Here is a 20,488-nt window from a genome sequence, read left to right as displayed (position 1 = left end):
ACCAAGTGTTTTCCGACTGGCCTGCTCTGAAAGCGGCACTTGGCGATGTGTACGGACCACGGCACAACGAGGAAACATCGCGTATGGGACTAATTTCCGCAGCGCAGCGCGGGTCGCTGGACGCATACATTGCTGCTTTCACTCGCCTCAGCCTGCAAGTGCCGGAAATCGACCACCACACCAGAGCGCTGCTGTTCGTCAGGGGTCTAGTGCCGCACATCCAGCGACAGGTCATGCGTGAGCATCCACGTACCCTGGAGCAAGCTGTCATGGCAGCAAACACCGTGGAGCAGTCGTCAGGGCCACCGGCGTCGGGGCCACCAGCCAGTAGAGAGTCGCGTTCCGTGCCCAGCTTCCGTGGTCAGACTCAGGGCCTCCGCAAGCTGACGGACCAAGAGCGTGTCCAACTGCGAGCAATGGGACACTGCTTTGCTTGCAGGAAGCCAGGCCACCTCGCTAAAGACTGTACTGAGGGTGGACAGCGCTACCCAAACGCTGGTCACCAGTAAAAAAGGGGGTGCGCTTACTGGCGACGACCCAAGCACCCACGCCGGTACCAGTCGCTAACCGGTTCGGAGCTCTGGAGGTTGAAGACGTTGCTCTCCAGGAACCTACGGAGCCGGAGACACCCATAGCTGTAGGAAATTGTCCCGTTGCAGAAAGGTGTCATGTCAGCAACGTCAGCGTCGGCAATGAACCTGAACACGACCTACTGCGCATACAGGGAAAGATCGGCGGTCGCCGTGCAGTGATGCTGATAGATTCCGGTTCGACGCATGACTTCATTGCAGACAGTTTTGTTCGAAAGCATCATCTTGACACGGATGCAAGCTCAGCAGTGCTGAGCGTAACATTGGCGGACGGCTCGACCAGCGAGGTCCCCCAGATTTCCACACGCACGCTAAGGGTGACAGTCGGGGGCTTCAGTGAGGAACAGCACTTTACTGTGTATCCCCTGACTCGCTACGACGCTATTCTTGGCAAGCCGTGGCTTACAAGGAACAACCCCAGCATCAACTTCCGTACGAACGAAGTTCAGTTGGACGGTGAGCCCTTTGTTGCCAAATTGCCTTCAGCTAACCCGCCGACAGCCGACCGGCCATCTGTGGAAAGCATGTTTATCAGTGGCCGACAAGCTCGTCATGCCCTGAGGAGTGGAGCCGAGGGGTTTCTTGCATGGGTCACTGCTGCAAACGAGGAGAATCGTTCCGGGCCACAACTCCAGGAATCAGAGCAACAAGACATCCAGAACCTGCTCAAGAGGTACCAGGATTTATTTCCAGACGAGCTGCCGAATGAGCTTCCACCGAAGAGACCAGTCGACCATGAAATCCAGATAGAAGATGGAGCCAGACCACCGTCTCGACCCGCCTACCGCCTGCCGAAACCAGAGATGGACGAGCTCCAGTCACAGCTGTCAGAATTACTTGAGAAGGGATTCATTGAGCCAAGTAAGTCGCCATACGGTGCACCTGTGTTTTTTGTGAAAAAGTCGGATGGTACTCTGAGAATGGTGTGCGATTGGCGAGAATTGAATAGAATTACGATCAAAAACAAAGCTTGTCTTCCTAATATTGATGACTTATTCGACACGATCCAGGGCAGTGCATATTTCTCCAAGTTGGACTTGCGGTCGGGGTACAATCAAATCAGAATTCAAGACTCGGATGTTTCTAAGACGGCCATTAATACGCCGTTCGGCCACTTCCAATTTAGAATCATGGGATTCGGGCTGACTAATGCCCCGGCCACCTTTCAGTCACTCATGAACTCTATTCTGCAACCGCATCTCCGAAAATTCGTTGTAGTATTCTTGGATGACATTCTAGTTTTCAGCAAGACCTGGGAAGATCATCAGCATCATCTTCAAACAGTTCTAGAAACACTTAGAAATAGTGAGCTTGAGCTGTATTGCAAACAGTCTAAATGCGAATTCGGCGTGAGAGAAGTTCTCTTCTTGGGGCATAAAATCAACGGCACATCAATTTCCCCTGATCCCAAGAAGATAAGTGCTGTGGAAACATGGCCAACTCCGTCGTCAGTAACTGATGTGAGGAAGTTTCTTGGCTTTGCAAACTATTTCCGAAGGTTCATAGATCGACACTCGACCATCTCTCGTCCATTAGAAGAAATCACCGGAAAAAATTCACGCTTTGAATGGAGCGCTGCTAGACAGAAGGCATTCGAGTCTCTAAAATCAGCATTACTCGAGGCGCCAGTGTTGCAACTGGCCGATGTTGAGAAAAGCTTCACGGTAGAAACTGACGCAAGTGACTTTGCCGTGGCGGGTGTGCTCCTGCAGCAGGGAGAAGATATGGATTTGCATCCCGTAGCCTATTGTAGTCGGAAACTGTCAGCTGCAGAACGCAACTATACTGCGGCCGAGAGGGAAACGTTGGCTGTGGTATTTGCATTAAAGTGCTGGAGAATCTATCTATTCCGCCACTTTGACCTGATGACTGATAATATGGGTGTTGTCTATTTACGAACCAAACCGACTCTCACCAAGCGTGAGGCAAGATGGGTAGAGTTTTTAGCTGACTATGACTTTACGGTCTTTCACAAACCAGGAAAGAAAAACATTGCCGACCCGCTTTCACGCCGTCCAGATCTGTTCAGTGATTCTGAAATAGGCGGGTCATCCTATCCTCCTAACATTCAGTTGAATGCCATAGAGCATACCCTAGAGATTAATCCAGACTTAGCGCAGTTAATTGTCAGCGGTTACAAGTGCGACAAGGATCTTGCTCCCATTATCAGGAGACTGAGAAATTCAAGCCATGACAATCTGCACGACCGTTACCTTCTAAATGAAACACCCGGTTATCTTTATCTCAGATCTTCACCACAGAACAGGTTATGCATTCCAAAGAGTAGCAAACTCCGACTCGCCCTGCTTCAAGAATACCATGACTGTGTGACTGCGGGGCATCCCGGTCGAGATCGCACCTATTTCAGACTCGCTAGATATTTCTATTGGCCCAGAATGGGACTGGATGTAAAGGCGTTTGTCAAGTCATGTGACGTCTGCCAACGAGTTAAAGGCGGCCAGCTAAAAACTGGTCTCTTGCAGAATTTACCAGTACCCAGTCAGCCGTGGGCGGATATCTCGATGGATTTTATCATGGGTTTGCCTAGGACCGATACAGGTCATGATGCTATATATGTATTTGTAGACCGCTTGACAAAGTGTGTACATTTAGCACCTACTTCCTCTACTATTGACGCTAAAGGAAGTGCTGATCTGTATATTCAACATGTATTTCGACTTCATGGTTTGAGTTCTAATATTGTATGTGATCGTGATCCAAGATTTACGGCAGCATTTTTTCAGGAATTGTTTGATCGCTTAGGAACGAAACTAGCATTTAGTACTGCCAATCACCCTCAGACAGATGGCCTAACTGAACGAGTAAACAGAATAGTAGAGGATGTGCTGAGGGCTTTTGTAAATCATAAACAAGATAACTGGGATATGCTCCTACCTCTCTGTGAGTTTTCTATCAACAGCGCTACTCAATCATCTACAGGAAACACACCGTTCTTCTTAAATTACGGTCTAAATCCCAGAGCGCCACCCGACTTCCTCAACCCTATTCAGGGAGGCAGAGATTCAGCTGATTGGTTGCAAGCAAGACAAGACGCGGTCAAGATCTCACAAGATGCGCTAGTGGCAGCTCAAGCTCGTCAGGCCTTCTATGCAGATCGGACAAGGGTCGAGGGAAAGCTGAAGGTGGGAGATTTGGTAATGGTCTACCGGGATTTCCTCCTGACTCCTGAAGCTCGGGACCGACCATCCCATAAATTACGCCCCAAGTGGTTTGGCCCCTTTCCTATAACCCATGTGGTCGGCCCGAATGCCTACAAGCTCAAGTTGCCTCATACCAGCCGCTGTCACCCGGTATTTAATGTGTCGGCACTCCGTGCCTACGAGAAGAACGCTATTCCTAATAGGAGACAGCCTACGCCTCCGCCTATCACGGACCTTGATGGTCATGCCCGCTATGTGGTGGAGAACATTCTCAGTCACCGCCGCCGGCAGAATCAGCTTCAGTACCTAGTCAAGTGGCAAGGCTACTCTGATGCCACTTGGGAGCCTGAACATTATTTGTTGGATGAATCTGGTAATGACATTGTTCCACTTCAGAAGTACAAAACCTTGGCTTCTGCCCGCTGAGTTTTGCAGTTGAACTTCTAGTTTCACCTTACACATTTGTTGAGCTTATTACACTTTATTTGCATGGAGTTTCAGTCGTCTTATTGTGTTACTTCAGTGCGAAGCCTTTTTTCGTCTCGCACGTGTTTGCGCTTATTGTACTCTATTCCACTTGAGCATTTGGGTTATAAGCTCCTTCCTCTCCATAGGAGGGGGATGATGTAACGGTTTTCCCCTGTTCTCTATAACTTTACACTCCCTCGCACCTCATGCGTCTTACGCCTGTCTATTAGCACCTTCATTGGCGCCATTGCCACATGTATACTATCACATTTTGCATATAACTGGTCGAGGCACGCTCAACCAGGCCTCTTACTTTTCAAGTTTGATTAAACCTGTTACAGCCTCCCACAGTCCACCGACACCGATATCTAGGCAAGCGTGGTCATCAGTTGTTGGCGACCGACGCGGAAACCGCTCCCTGGCCAGTGGATGGTGGGATGGCTGAACGGACATAATATGTGCAGGGAACAACATGAAATCGTAGGAGTGCCATTTGTTTGGATGAATGCAAGAATCTCTCATCATTGCACCAGCGAGTGTCAGTGTCAGTGCAAGTTTGATAACTGTTAAATGATGATGTCAGTGCATGTAGCAAGTGTGATAACTGTTCAATGATGATGGATCCTTGCTGTTGTGTACCCTGCTGTACTGGAACTGGTCCTAGTCACACAAATCGTGTCATTTAGTCATACATAGAGATGATCTGTTGGCTACTCTCTTGATCTCCACCCTACGGGAACAGCCAACTTATCTGGACCCATCCCATAAGCTATTTCCCGGCGCTCTCTCGTGCTAACCTTTGAAAGCTTTCATACATCATTGGTAGGGCTTGGTGTGATGTTAAAGAAAGCCACTTCCTTTCCTACATTGTCGGAATCGGTCTATGCACCAGCGTAACATGTACTTCAGTCGTGGCCAAAGAAATCACACCCGCAAGTCAAAAGTAGCTCAGCGTTTGCACTCCAATGACTTCATGCACGTTCCTAAAACTGATCTGAGGGCCGCATGAGACTTGGCACTGCTTTCGTCACGTGGGTTGGCCAATTGGATTCCTTTGGCCACGACTGTTCAGTCATCATGATTGTATTGGATCATAGAGAGGTTTTGCATTCCGAATTTCGGAATGATTTTCGACTGTGCTTTTCCGAAAAAAGCGCGTTCCGAAAAACGGTATTTTCAGTGTTTTGCATTCCGAAAATCTGATTCGACTTCGTTTCCAAGGGTTGCCATGCAAAACAAAATGGAGAGCGTCGAAGGGGTTGAGCAGGATCAAATCCATGTGCGCAGGTCAAACTGAATTTGGGTGCGGTTCGAAGACGAGGACGGACTGATGGTGGACCAAGTGATCCAAAAAGCTGAAGACGAGGTTGGCGAACTACTGTCTTGTACTGTTAGTAGGCTCCAGGGCAAAGGAAGATAGAGTGTGATGAAGTGTGAGAAGATTAGTCAACATGGCGAGATCAGCGAGAGCAGCAAAACCAGCAAAAATCAAAACTACATGTACATACGTGGAAATTTTTCAAATAATCGAGAGCAGCAGAAAGCAAAAATACAAACATGAAAAATACACTTTTTTGTATTCAAATATGCACTCCCAAACATGAAAGAGCCGAAAATCTATTTTCGGAAAACCATGCACTTTCGCCACCACACTTCCGAAAGTTCGACTACTTTTTCGACTCCTGCCGCCACATTCCGAAAATAATTCCGAAATTCGGAATGCAAAACCTCTCTAATATGGAATGACGGCAAGTTAGTTCTGTGACAAACTGTACTCTGCACGACTGTAGTGTGCAGTGTGTAAAATGCATGGTGCAGTGCAACACCTAAGTACACATGTACTGTACTGTGTAGTGTGTAAAATGCATGGTGCAGTGCAACACCTAAGTACACATGTACTGTACTGTGTAGTGTGTAAAATGCATGGTGCAGTGCAACACCTAAGTACACATGTACTGTAGTGTGTAGTGTGTAAAATGCATGGTACAGTGCAACACCTAAGTACACATGTACTGTACTGTGTAGTGTGTAAAATGCATGGTGCAGTGCAACACCTAAGTACACATGTACTGTACTGTGTAGTGTGTAAAATGCATGGTGCAGTGCAACACCTAAGTACACATGTACTGTACTGTGTGGTGTGTAAAATGCATGGTGCAGTGGAACACCTAAGTACACATGTACTGTACTGTGTAGTGTGTAAAAATGCATGGTACTGACTGGAATATTGACTTGAAGTTGAACTTGCTGCTGTTTACCTAAGTAGGTATACATTATTATGCTGTTTTGTTTTTTTGCGTGTTTTTCGTTTTTTTCTTTTCTTTCTAGAACTTTGAGTTGAAGTTTTTGGAACACTTGGAAAAAATATTCATTGTGTTTATTTTGCCCGTAAAAAGAGGCTGTTACTAAAATGCATGGTGCAGTGCAACACCTAAGTACACTGTACACATGTAATACAATCATCATATAGTTAGTACGGCCTTAAGGATAAGTCCTTGTTACCTGAGATTAGTTACCAGGACAACAGGCACTTCGTAGATAACTACTCTCCCACACATGCAGGCATCTTGAAACAATTATGCTCTATTTCTGATTCCTGGTATCATGAAGTACATAGTCAGCCATCTCTCTGTCCCCACGTCGTTTCTCCACTGACCAATATTGTCATTATCAAAATTAATGTCAGCCTTTAGCATATCTCTGCTGTATTTGAGAGCGATGGAAAAGGGGATTTACATAAGGATTAGCCGAACTATAGTCACCATCAGTGCACACACAGGTGAAAACAGCTCAGTAACATGCTTCACTGCACTCATACATTGCATCCAGCACAACACATTGAGCAGCAGACAGCACACAGGCACACTGTGAAGGTCGGGTCTCCGTATGGATAACAAAAACAAGACTTCCGAATAATGATGAAGAAAATAGAGAAAGTGCAGTGCACCGTACACTAACAAGTTGTGTACCTTAATGACGTAATGACGTAATGACGTAATGACGTAATGATCCGGCAAGGCAATTGCAGCAGTGGTACATGGTGTAAACCTTGGCAAAGTGTAAACGCATCATGTTGTGCAATGATAAGGAAAACAAGTGCAAGATCAGTGCAGACACACACACACACACACATTCTGTGCTGTAATTAAAAAAGAAGGCCTGCAAAGCAAATTGCTGTTCCGACAAAGTGTGTTCCTTACAGCCACAGAAAACAAAGTAAGAAAACAGCAGAGCATGAAAATACATTGCCGACTCCAACCATGTAGAATAGCAAGCGAAAGGCAACGGCAGCGAAAACAGCTGGCAACACAACAGCAACGAAAACAGCTGGCAATGAAAAAGCAAACAAAAACAGCTGGCAGTGAAAAAAGCAACGAAAAACAGCAATGAAAACAGTGATGAGCGGCACAAAGACCACAGTGTGATCTCACATCATGGATAAAAGTAATGAAGTGCATGATCAGTCCATACACCCACCCACACACGTATTCTGTGCTGTAGTGATAAGAAATGATACAAGCGAAACAGCAGTGTACACAAACACATGTTGTGTAACTGCCACAGAAAACAAATGAAGACATCACTGCACACAAACCCATGCAATCATATTGCAGGTCGGTAGTGATGTAGACTAGCAAGGGAATAACAATGACAAAAAGCTCATTGGGGTCTGGAATGATGGGTAAAAAAAGAGGGAAACTGTGGGTAACACAAACAAATTCTGTGCTTTAGTGATGAGAAAAATAACAAGCGAAACTGCAGTGGAGTAGTTCACAAACATAATAATTGTGTCATGTAAAAATAAAAGTAAAAAACAAGTGACATCGCAATGCACACACGCACACATACATTTCCATGAGGCAATGATGGAGACTAGCAAGTGAAGCTGCAGTGAAATGCACAAAGCATGTTGTGATCAGAAATGATGGATAAAAACAAGTCGAACTGTTCAACATGCAAACAATCATGACAGTGTGTTCTGTTCCGTTGTAGTACGAAAAGCAAGCCGAACGGGAACTTCAGGGCAAACACATACATAGACATCATTGATGACGAAGAAGAGCAAGTGAAATGGCATAACACACAAGCACTTTGTGCTACAAAAATAGCTAGGCAAATTTTGCAGGCGGCAAGAAGTGTACATGCACAAACAAACACACACACTCGCGCGCACACACACACACACACACACACACACACACACACACACACACACACACACACACACACATATACAAACACACAAACAAACACTCACACACATACATACATTCATAAAACAACTTAAAAAAGACGAGTGAAGGCCATAGTGAACACAAACACAAATCCATAGTGCTCTTCAATACTGAGGCAAACAAGTGAAGGATTTGTATGCATACATGCATGGCATATGCACGGGAAGTAGTAAACAACAAATTGCCACAATGGCCAATTTCTAGCCAGCATTACTACGGATTGATAATGGAAGACATCAGACACTGTTCCGACTCTGGCGTCAGTGACCATGACAACGATAACCTGGTTTGAGAGTGCACACACCTGTAACCTGTATGTGACAAACAAACACATACATGATGTACACATCATTTATACACACGTGTACACAAATACATGTACACACACACACGCACACACGTGCACACACACACACACCATGTACCATGAATACGCCCGTCGCAAAAGAAGCACAAAAATATGCAAATGCACTGGACGTGCACCCACAGATTTTCTCTAAAAGCAACGATGGGGAAAAAAATCTGAATGAGACAGATCAAGACTTGCGCCAGATAACTCTCTAATCCACACAACTGGCGAAGCCAGGTGAATCGACCACCAATGCACACCTGGTCTACACCACATGGAGGACATCTGCATAAAACGGCAAAGACAGTTACCTATGCACATCCTACACTTGCTGGGGTAACTAGTGTAGACAGCATGCTGCTTTGATAGAAGCAGACACTTAGATTCACTGGTACCTTGAAGTAAAAATGGAGTTACTTTACCAACCAGCCTCGGCTACTGAGTACTACCAACCCAGAGCCAACAGACATACCAACAACCTCAGTCATGAAAGATATTATAGTAAGGACACACTGGATTGTGGAGCCGAAACTAGTCCAACTTCCAAATGCTTACACACACATACACACACACACACACACGCACACACATACACACACACACCACACACGCACGCACACACACACTCACTCACGCACGCACACATGGCACACATGCACTAAACACACTTCAGTGCATACTTGGTCCATCTAGTAAAAATTGGCGCATATCTTCGCATTTGATAATAAGTTGATTTTTTCGGTGTTCTGCCTGTGTTACACGGCATGGAAGCACCGATTCACGTTCTAACACAACCATTGTGCATTGCTTCCGACGACATGGCAGCACAAATCATCACAGAAGTTGCGATCGGTTCGTTTGAGTCTTTTCACTGGAGCTGGCGCCAACGAACACTTCCGTCAGCGCAAGAAAACGCTGCAACCTCTGTTCCAGTCCATAAAATAAGTCGGGATGTTCGCATTTCAGAGCGAAGGAGAATACACTTTCTGCTTACTTCCAGCTGTCTGGTGGCGAGAATGTTTGACCGCAGGGAGTGATAGAAAAGCGGGAAAAGTGCTTCGCGAGCTTGAATTTCAATGCTCGCACATTACAGCGCCCAGTGAAGAGTTATCACCAGCAAATCGCTGACGAAGAAACTACAGCTCATGTAGACATCTCCAGAACATGATACCAATCTGGCAGACACACTTTGAAGACACACTTTGAAGCTCACAGAGGACCGGGCAAAGGAGCTAATCAAAATATACACCAAGTCCTGAGGGAAACACTCGTGCAAAGGACTTTCAGGAAACCAGCCGAAAAGACTGGTGCAATGCGCTGTGACTTAGGAAGTGAGGTGCAGTAGATCTACACATAGGTGTTACATCAATCAAGAGGAAGCTATCACTGCGGCCAAACAATTTTCAAGCAGTTGTCATGGCAACCGGCAGTGGTGATGTAATCATATAGGAGTGTGCTGATCACTGACCTGATTAGACTCGATCACTCTCCGTCAGCAAACTGTTCATCTGCTCAAGCCGTGTTGTGTACAGTTGTCCATAACCCTTGACGATGTTGCACAGCTTGATGTAGCCATCACGTTCCTGTGCCATGATGATATCCAGCAGCTCACAGTTGTGGGCTTCCTTACCACGGTACTGCTCAGTGATCATAAGCTTGTTGATCTGAGCAAGATCCGTAAAGAAGCCGTGCTTCTGCGCTTTGCCACGTAGGCCAGCAGCACCTAGTGATTGCAGCCAGATGTGGATATCAGCAATGAAGATGGCGTGCTTGAATGGGTTCTTCAAGAACGTCTCTGAAAAGCAGAAAAGAACGTGATCATATATTGCTGAGGCCAATGTACAATCTGATCCGGTACTGTTTCTGCCAAAGCAGCAAAGGCAGTATAAATGTTCTGCAGACAAAGTGCCTGTTACGTCAAATGATCAAATACCCTTAGAAACTATTCCAGCCCGTCAATTTTATTAAATAAACAACGAGGAGATAAAAGCTTTCCCTGATAAGTCTTTCATGAAAATTGATTAGGAAATTTTGCTTTTAGATTCATCATATTCTTCTCTTTTTGTTTCGTATCCTCTGCCTCACTCATACTATTCTTGACTTGTTTTATCGGTTGAACGCGTCCTTATCGACATCAAGCTTTTAAGTTGTGCATTTGCCTCATAATGCATGCTGCCAGAACACTCTGGTTGACCTTGCTATGAATGAAGGCACACTTTTCACAACTGACAATAACGAGATTGTTTCAATACTTCTACACCTAGATACCTGACAGTAACGAGATTGTTTCAATACTTCTACACCAAGGTACCTGACAATAACGAGATTGCTTCAATACTTCTACATCTTGGTAGATCTACCTGCCATGGAATTTGCCTTCACGGTGCTTGCAGTACTTTTCTCACGGTGCGTGCAGTACTTTTCTTCTCTCCAGCACATTTCAGGACAGGATGATACAGATTTTGCTCTAGCTCGTTTTTGCTCTCGCTTTCATTTTTAAAACTCACACTTGTGAATTTCACTGCTGTTGTTCTTAGCGTTATTTCTCTAACTTAGATTTTCTATGATAGCTCCATTTTGTTTCAGTGTCCTTTAGTACAACAACGATTCGTGATGAGTGGTGCACGAAAACTTGTTCGAATCCTTGTTTTCTCTACACAATTTCTGCATATTTTCATCGCTTTATTGTACATTGTCTCCACCGTTTCACATTGTATGAATAAAGTGTACACAAAATGTTGATTCAGCTTGTCTTATTGATTGCGGTTATCAAATTATTATCTCCTTGCCGTTTGTTAAAGTATACTTATACCTCTCCATATTCACCCTATCATCCCTACAGCCCAACAAACGAGTCACGTTTGTCATAAATGTACATGTACGCAGAACTAACGTAAGTCATTGTTACTTCACTACACACTGGCATGTTCTTGCATGAATCGGAGAGTGATGTGTTCCTGACAGAGTCTTGTTCAACTTTTTGTTAGGATCGATCGTGTAGACATACAGCACCGAGTACTGCTCTCTTTACAGTAAGTATGGAAAAGTGGTGAATAAGTGGTGAATATCAAGCAATATCCACCACTCCGTTGATAGTCAATTGCATGTGGGTGAATATGGGATGAAGTATAAGCCAGTGTATATAGAGCAAGAAGGGTAGACAAGAAGGTATGTATTTTTGTGTGTTTTCGTGTATGTATATAGCATACAGACAGACTAAGACAACAATGGTAACAGCACACAAATTGAAGGCAGTTGAGTGCAACTAGATGAGAACAGTATAAAGAGAGCAGTCTTATGTTAAAAGGAATAACGCACCTGTTTCTTCAGAGAGCTCCGCTTCATCCTCCTGACACAGGTTTGCAATGCGTTCGTCCGTTGACCACATGGCATGGCTGAAGATGCACACGCACACCCACACACACACACACACACACACACCACACACACACACACACACACACACACACACACACACACACACACACACACACACACACACACACACACACACACACACACACACACACACACACACACACACACACACACACACACACACACACACAAACACACAAACACACAAACACACACACAAACACACACACACACATTCAAAATGAACAAACATGAACATACTAACTATTTGATGACATACATCGATACTTGCACACACATGTAGATGACCATATTGCTGGCCGCACTCCTGAGCGCATTCCTGCTCACACTCTTGCCAACGCCCAAACTCCTGCCCACACTCCTGTCCGCACACTTTGCCCACACTCCCCTGCCCACACTCCCCCCCCCCCCCCTGCCCACACTTCTATACCCACACTCCCCTGCCCACACTTCTCTACCAATCTTCTCTACCCACACTCCCCTGCTCACACTCCCTGCCCACACTTCTCTACCCACACTCCCATGCCCACACTCCCCTGCCCACACTTCTCTACCCACACTCCCATGCCCACACTCCCCTGCCCACCTTCTCTACCCACACTTCTCTACCCACCCTTCTCTACCCACACTTCTCTGCCCACACTCCCCTGCCCACACTTCTCTGCCCCACACTCCCTGCCCACACTTCTCTGCCCACACTCCCCTGCCCACACTTCTCTGCCCACACTTCTCTACCCACCTTTCTCTACCATGGCTCCGGGTTCACGGAGGTGTGTTTACTCGCTGACATTATGCCATCCTTGGTTAGTGCACCCACACAGTTACTGGCCACAGCGTGAGCGGATCTAGCTTCCCCAGTTGACCCCCTTTCAGAAGAACAGTGTACACTCTGCCCACACTCCCCTGCCCACACTCCCATGCTCATACTCGCCTGCCCACACTCCCCTGCCCACACTCCCCTGCCCACACTTCCCTGCCCATACTTCTCTGCCCATACTTCTCTGCGCGCATTCCTGATCACACTCCTGCCCACACTCTCCTGCCCACCCTTCTCTGCCCACTTCCCTGCCCTCTTTTCTCTGCCCACACTCCCTGCCCACACTCCCCTGCCCACACGTCTCTGCGCGCATTCCTGATCACACTCCTACCCACACTCCTGCCCACCCTCCTGCCAGCCTTCATCAACATGCTCATACTCCTCCCCTCACTTCTCTGCTCGCATTCTTGATCACACTCCTGCCAGCCTTTCTGAACACGCTCATACTCCTCCCCTCACTTCTCTGCTCGCATTCTTGATCACACTCCTGCCAGCCTTTCTGAACATGCTCATACTCCTCCCCTCACTCCTCTGCTCGCATTCTTGATCACACTCCTGCCAGCCTTTCTGAACACGCTCATACTCCTCCCCTCACTTCTCTGCTCGCATTCTTGATCACACTCCTGCCAGCCTTTCTGAACACGCTCATACTCCTCCCCTCACTTCTCTGCTCGCATTCTTGATCACACTCCTGCCAGCCTTTCTGAACATGCTCATACTCCTCCCCTCACTCCTCTGCTCGCATTCTTGATCACACTCCTGCCAGCCTTTCTGAACACGCTCATACTCCTCCCCTCACTTCTCTGCTCGCATTCTTGATCATATTCCTGCCAGCCTTTCTGAACACGCTCATACTCCTCCCCTCACTTCTCTGCTCGCATTCTTGATCACACTCCTGCCCACACGCCTGCCAGCACTCCTTCCCACAAGCGCGCGAAGGACTAAAGGGACCGTCACTTAATTTTTGCCGACTACCCGCCAAAAAAATCTTTTCGTTTCACGTGTCAGACAAGTCCGCGTGCGCCTACGATCACGACTAGCGACTACGTAGTCGACTCGCTACCTTTCACGTCAAGCAATCTGTTCACGCCACATGGCTGGATATCGATACTAGTTCGTCCACCAACAATTGAAATTGATGTTTCTCACTTGAACACTCTGTAGAGCTGTCGCTTTCGTGACAAGGCCGTGTATACTCCAAATCTACATGTAGGATGAAGAGTAACAGTTAATACTGCTGATAATGCTGATAATGAAGTTTGCTCCACAATCGCTCAGAATGTTAATGTGTGTCCATGGAGTACTAAAACGCCCAACGTGGATGAAACGGACAACAGCAGCGGCTAGAGCTTTCTCCTTCCTCGGTGAACACTGCTACAAGACACTATGCTTGATGATTCACCAAACACCAAGTCACCATCGTTGGGGGCCAATTCAGAAGTTTTCCGGCACCAGCGAGTTGTTCGTCCAGCAACTAACTTTGAGTCTTTCTTCAACACTTCGTAGAGCAGCCGCGCAAGGCCTTTCCTTCACGTTAGGGTAGCGATCCTTCCTAGATGCTATCGCCATTCATTGTTACTTTTTACTACTGTACAATGACACTCCAGTAGTGTTTCTCCGAAAATAAAGTCAACTGCCATTACTGGGTAAAGAGTCAGTACTCTCACAACAGACTCAGTAGCAGCTCGGCCTAGCGCCTATCTGGACTTGTAAAAATTAACAATTATTTTGCAAGTCTTCAATCATGTATTGTTTGCTTGAACGCGCTATCGATATCCAGCCACGTGGCGTGAACAGATTGCTTGACGTGAAAGGTAGCGAGTCGACTACGTAGTCGCTAGTCGTGATCGTAGGCGCACGCCGACGTGTCTGACACGTGAAACGAAAAGATTTTTTTGGCGGGTAGTCGGCAAAATTAAGTGACGGTCCCTTTAGTCCTTCGCAGCGCCACTCCCTCCACGCTGCTCAGTCCTGCCCCCACTCCTCACTACTACCTACACTACTGCCTGCACTACTGCCTACACTACTGCCTACACTACTGCCTACACTACTGCCTACACTACTGCCTACACTACTGCCTGCACTACTGCCTGAACTGGCCTACACTACTGCCTACACTACTGCCTGCACTTCTGCCTACACTACTGCCTAAACTACTGCCTGCACTACTGCCTACACTACTGCCTACACTACTGCCTACACTACTGCCTACACTACTGCCTGCACTACTGCCTACACTACTGCCTACACTACTGCCTGCACTACTGCCTACACTACTGCCCACACTACTGCCTGCTCTTCTGCCTACACTACTGCTTACACTACTGCCTGCACTACTGCCTACACTACTGCCTACACTACTGCCTACACTACTGCCTACACTACTGCCTACACTACTGCCTGCACTACTGCCTACACTACTGCCTACACTACTGCCTACACTTCTGCCTGCACTACTGCCTGCACTACTGCCTACACTACTGCCTACACTACTGCCTACTCTACTGCCTACACTACTGCCTACACTACTGCCTACACTTCTGCCTGCACTAATGCCTGCACCACTGCCTACACTTCTGCACGCAGTTCTCTTTACACATTTTACCCAGGCGCGTAGCACCGCCGTTGGCGGTGGTCCGGCCAGGGGGGGGGGGGGTTCTGGGGGGGGATCTCCCCCGGAAATATTTTGAAATTAGGGTGCAAAATCCTGCATTCTGGCACTTTTGGCATTGTTTTACTATTTCGAAGAAAACAACTATGGACAGCATTTAAAGCCTGTTATCTCATCCACCATTGAATAGGTGTACAAAAACTCTCAGCAAAACTAGCGAGGAAAAGAAATGCAGGCAAGAAATAATAATATGTTACAGATGGCGTACAATATGCATTGAAACAATAAGTATAATATTTATTACTGTGCATGATTCCGCTGCTGTGTACGAAAGCCAAAGCCGCGGAAATAAGACAAGAAGAGCAATCACAGGCAAACTGCTAGCTGGGTTACTTAGCTGCAAGATCAGCATCCGTGAATGTGCCAAATATTGAGCGGAGATCCTCGCCGTACAACTCTGTCACTGCCTTGAACTCGTCTGTAGCGTCAACCCCTTTGGCACTCTTCAAGAGAAGGTTCTCCATCTGCGTGTATATGGCGAAGCCCCTTCTGATTAAACCGGGTCTGGATGGAGGACTTGGCACTGTCAAGCACTTCATAATACAGCTGCCGATTGTGGCCTTCCGGGGAGCTGGGGGTGGTATGCTGGCTCATCTCCACCTTCATACCTATGTGGACGTTTGCGTTTGCGAGGGAACTGCGGTTCAGAGACATCAAACTGGTGACTTTTTGCCACAGTAGCCTCCCAGAACATCGAGAATGAATTCTCTGTGCGCATCTTTGTGATTGTGTTCACCGTCAAACGTGCTATTTTCTGGGCTTCGGCAGCAGACATTGTTGAACTCTGGAGGGAAACAGAGAGGTTGTCACCATGTGCCAGGACAAGATGGGCCAAACTGATTCCAAAGAAGAAGTTGAAAGTCTCCATTTGAGCCTTCACTCCGATTACGCGAGCACGCACGTCGGGGTCCACACTCCCAGCCAGAACTTCATCCACAGTTCTTGCAAGACCAGATAGTTATCCAGGATGCTTTGCAGACTCTTGCCTCGCACTGTCCAGCGGGTTGGGAACAGCACACGGAATCCTGGTGTGTTGGGCGAGATCTCACCCTTCAGGACGTCAAATCGGGCATTCCGTTTTTGCGAGTACTTAATTAACTTGCTGATCTCGCTGGTGACATCGAGGGAATCTCTGGTCAGCACAGTCGTCTTGATGGTGTCGCACATTGCCAGGTTCAGAGAGTGCAAGTAGCAGTGCACAAAAAGAGCCTCTGACTCTTCATCTCCCAACTGCTTCGCGACACCAGATCTGTGGCCAGCCATATTTGAGGCACCGTCATAGCATTGGCCTCGGCAACGGTTGAGTTGGAGGTTGAGTCGCAGCATGCAGTCCCGGATAGCCGCAACGATCGTATCTGCAGATATGTTGTCAATCTGGCACAAACCAACGAAATCTTCATGAGCTTCCAACTCCTGGTCAACCCACCGGAAGCACAACGCCAGCTGTTCCTTGTTAGATACGTCTGCGCACTCATCGGCCATTACGCTGAACACCTCAGCAGTATGGATGGACTTGGCCACATTGCGGAGTATGCTATGCGACATTAGCTGAAGGATTTCTTTCTGGATTTCGGGGAGCAGTACTTATCCACACGTCGCTCCAGCCAAGCACGCAACTCGGAGTATGTAGCTTCTGTAGTTGCAGCAGTTGCATAAAGTTCGACTCTGCATCATCGTGGCCACGCAAGGGAAGACCTTGGCGACCCAAAACTTCATGTTCTCTAGGATTCTCATGAACATTCGCCGATTCAGGGCTTTCTCCTTGGCATGGGCTTGACTTAGCGCCTCACCAATGTCCGGGACAGTCTGCGGTAGCACAAGCATCACCTGGACAGCGTCGATATGACACAGCGACTTTTCGTGACGGCGGAACCCTCCGTGGCATCTTTCCAATTTTTGAAGCCACTTAGAAATGAAGGCCGAGTCCTTCGATGGCGCTTTCAGCTTCCCTTGCTGATCAGCAAAGGAACACAAATGGCAGGTCACAGAATCCGTCGACTCGTCGTAGTGCAACCAGTTGAATTTATCGAACCAAGCTGGTTGAAACGGACGCTCAACGATCGATGTTCGCCCGAAACTTCGCTTTGGAAACGCAAAGTTCCGAGGCTGATGAGCCTCCATGGTGTCCACACAAGCAGCAATCAGAGAGGAAAAAGACACACAACTACGAGAATTCTTTGGAAAAGTGGAACACAAAAAGCAGCGGATCAGCGAAGGCGTGCAAGCGAAAAGCGTCCGGGGATGTGCATCACACAGTGTACATGGTCGTAGGCCATACCGTTAGCCCTATATGCACGTACACTCGCATGTGTTACGCGTAGGGCTCCCTGGTGAAAGCCAGGAAGTCGTACGACCCCCTACGTTTCCCTGGTGTAGGCCATGCAGCCTTGCAGGGCCTTCAAAAAAACGTGGTCGGGCGAAAAAGTGGTCGTGTCATTAAGCAAGCAGTGTAGGGAAATTATTGCCACTGCCTACTGACCAGTACTTTGGCCGAGTGGTTGTGTGCTTTCCTGCCAATCGCAAGGTTCTGAGTTCAAGACCAGTGCTGCCACCAGTGAGCGTGTACATTGTTAACAAATGCTGTGATGCAAGCGTAAAGAACTTTACATGCAGTTAACTGCTCTGACAACCACTGTTAACTGGCTACTCACTACACTGTGTTCATAGTGAGGGTAACATAGATGCAGCTAACGAGGTTTGCACCTTGTCAGGCATTGCTTGTGATACTAAGTTACCCTCGCTGTCACGTGCTACATCTGCCACCCTGGTATCTCAGGCATTGTGGTGGCCTTGTACAAGCAAAACTTCCTAAACTGGTTGTGTTTCTCAACACAATTGCATAGGCGGTTTGGTTGTGTATCTGCGATCTTTACTTTCTTCTGCATATGTACTTCAAATAGGGAAGGGTGTTTTAAAGAGGATCTGGGAACTGCACAGCTCAATAAGACCTTTCTGCTTTCTAGGGATGACGACACCGACACATGAAAATACCACATGAAAAGACTACATGAAAAGAGCACATGCAAAGGTGTCAGATGCCGCTTTTTTACGGATGGAGAGGAAAATTCGGATCCAACAATATAATTATGGGAAAGGTGAAAACCCACTTTCTGCATCAATGTTGCCCTGTTTTCACACCTCGTGTTCCCAACTCACTGTGGTGTACAGCACAGTTGAAACAATTCTCTTCAAGTCAGGACTTGATCATGATACATATAGCTATCATTGCACAATCATGGTCTGAGAACTCAGTCACTGGGCCGGCCTGACTCATTATGTTGGAAATGGTGCAGTACATTTCACTGAACTTTACACAGGACTGATTCAACGGTTCTATACTTCATTGTTGAGTAATGCATGCGTAGAACTTACAGTGGTGAAGTGGATAGGAAAATTCCACAGCTTCCATGACCAGCGTGATGCTCAGCATGGCCTGATACATTCAACAGGAAAGAACAGAAAACAGATTTTAAAACTATCCCTGTCTCTGTGCAGAAGTATTCGATTATAGGAATGGGTATCAAAATCATCAAGGTTAGCATAACACATACCTAACCAGTCTTGTGTGCATTATCCACAGAGAAAATAATTCATTTTTTCGCATAGAATCCCATGCAAACTGAAGTTCTCTTTGAGACCTGAGCAAGCCCATAGATCAAGTTGTGTTGCAAGATAGTGTGAAGTAGACATTTGCACACAAGTAAACTAACACTAGCATACAGGGAGCACACATGGTGTATTAAGCACATTCAACTTTACCAGCATCATCTTGCCGAGCAGCAGTGGACTGACTGGCTTGATCAGAGTGTGACTGGCTGCCAGAAGGAACGCTCTCCGCGGAGTCTGACTGAACAGTCGAGGAAATAGCTCCGGCAGAGACCGGCTGGACGGCTTGCACCCGACGCTTCCGGAATATGTCTGGGAAATCGGTCGCCAGCTGCAGTGTGGAGAGTAACAAATATACAAACAAGCAACAAACATGGCTCTGATATCAACATCAGCTATTGTCAATATCATCCACACCACTGAGAGTGAAATGAATGAGAGGTACACGGCCGAGAATACATTGTGCATTGCGTAATGGTAGGTTACACATGTTTTGTTGAGTAAAATGTTAGAACAACTTGCATACATCAACAGAGACACATAGGCAGAGGGGGTGGAGAAGTAGAGAGAGACTGGGAGAGAGAGAGAGAGAGAGAGACTGAGGGAGACTGAGAGAGAGACTGAGAGAGAGGGGCGTGCGCAACAGGCCATCACACTCACCAGTTCTTCATGCTGCCGTAGCACCTTGCAGATCTTTGCAAAGCGCTGGGCGTTCGGTGATTTCACTAACAGCTGGTGAAGCTTGGTCGAGGTGTGATGGTAGTCGGTAACTGCCCAGCTGTGGACCAATGCTGCTGCAGCGTGTAGATGATTACTGTGCCCACGTGATGAAGATGATGATGTAAGGCCCAGGCAGGTGGCTAGCGCAGGCAGGTCGGACTCCACCAAGGCTTTCTCGGATGGACTCAAAGGACTGTGCAGAGAGCAGTGAGGCATGGTTGACCGGCCATTCGAGAAGAAGCGGGGCACGATCAACGTCACGTTGGCTAGTGGAGAGATGACCCTTTGTTGCTACGGATGATCGGACGTCCTCTGCGTCGTACACAGCGAAATCAAACTTGTCGCTTGGCTCGTGGAGGTGCTGACGAATGGAAGCAGAGCTGAGGATGCTTGTGGAGTAGCTAGTACCCGGGCTATACTGTGCTGCTAGGTCACCAACACCTTGCGCAACAGAGCCAGCAGACAATAGCCA

General features: G+C 47.3%; 1 protein-coding gene across 2 annotated transcripts in view; it reads right to left on the bottom strand.

Annotated features, from left to right (window-relative positions):
- Nucleotides 1-7,087: 7,087 nt before the first annotated feature.
- The window catches only part of LOC135826958 (uncharacterized), a 46,044-nt gene continuing 32,643 nt past the window's right edge, over nucleotides 7,088-20,488 (bottom strand). Inside the window, exons 8-12 of one of the 2 annotated variants that reach the window (XM_065339487.1) lie at nucleotides 19,450-19,533; nucleotides 19,063-19,123; nucleotides 12,122-12,198; nucleotides 10,272-10,598; nucleotides 7,088-8,765 (exon numbers count right to left, since the gene is read on the bottom strand). In XM_065339487.1, the coding sequence (XP_065195559.1) occupies nucleotides 10,276-10,598; nucleotides 12,122-12,198; nucleotides 19,063-19,123; nucleotides 19,450-19,533 (545 nt within the window). In that variant the 3' untranslated portion in view covers nucleotides 7,088-8,765; nucleotides 10,272-10,275. The remainder of the gene's footprint in view (nucleotides 8,766-10,271; nucleotides 10,599-12,121; nucleotides 12,199-19,062; nucleotides 19,124-19,449; nucleotides 19,534-20,488) is intronic. The other variant, XM_065339488.1, reaches the window with a different exon arrangement.

The sequence above is a fragment of the Sycon ciliatum genome, chromosome 11, assembly GCF_964019385.1.
Source record: "Sycon ciliatum chromosome 11, ocSycCili1.1, whole genome shotgun sequence".
NCBI classification, from domain to species: domain Eukaryota; kingdom Metazoa; phylum Porifera; class Calcarea; order Leucosolenida; family Sycettidae; genus Sycon; species Sycon ciliatum.
This window is presented reverse-complemented; position numbering and strand designations above follow the sequence as displayed.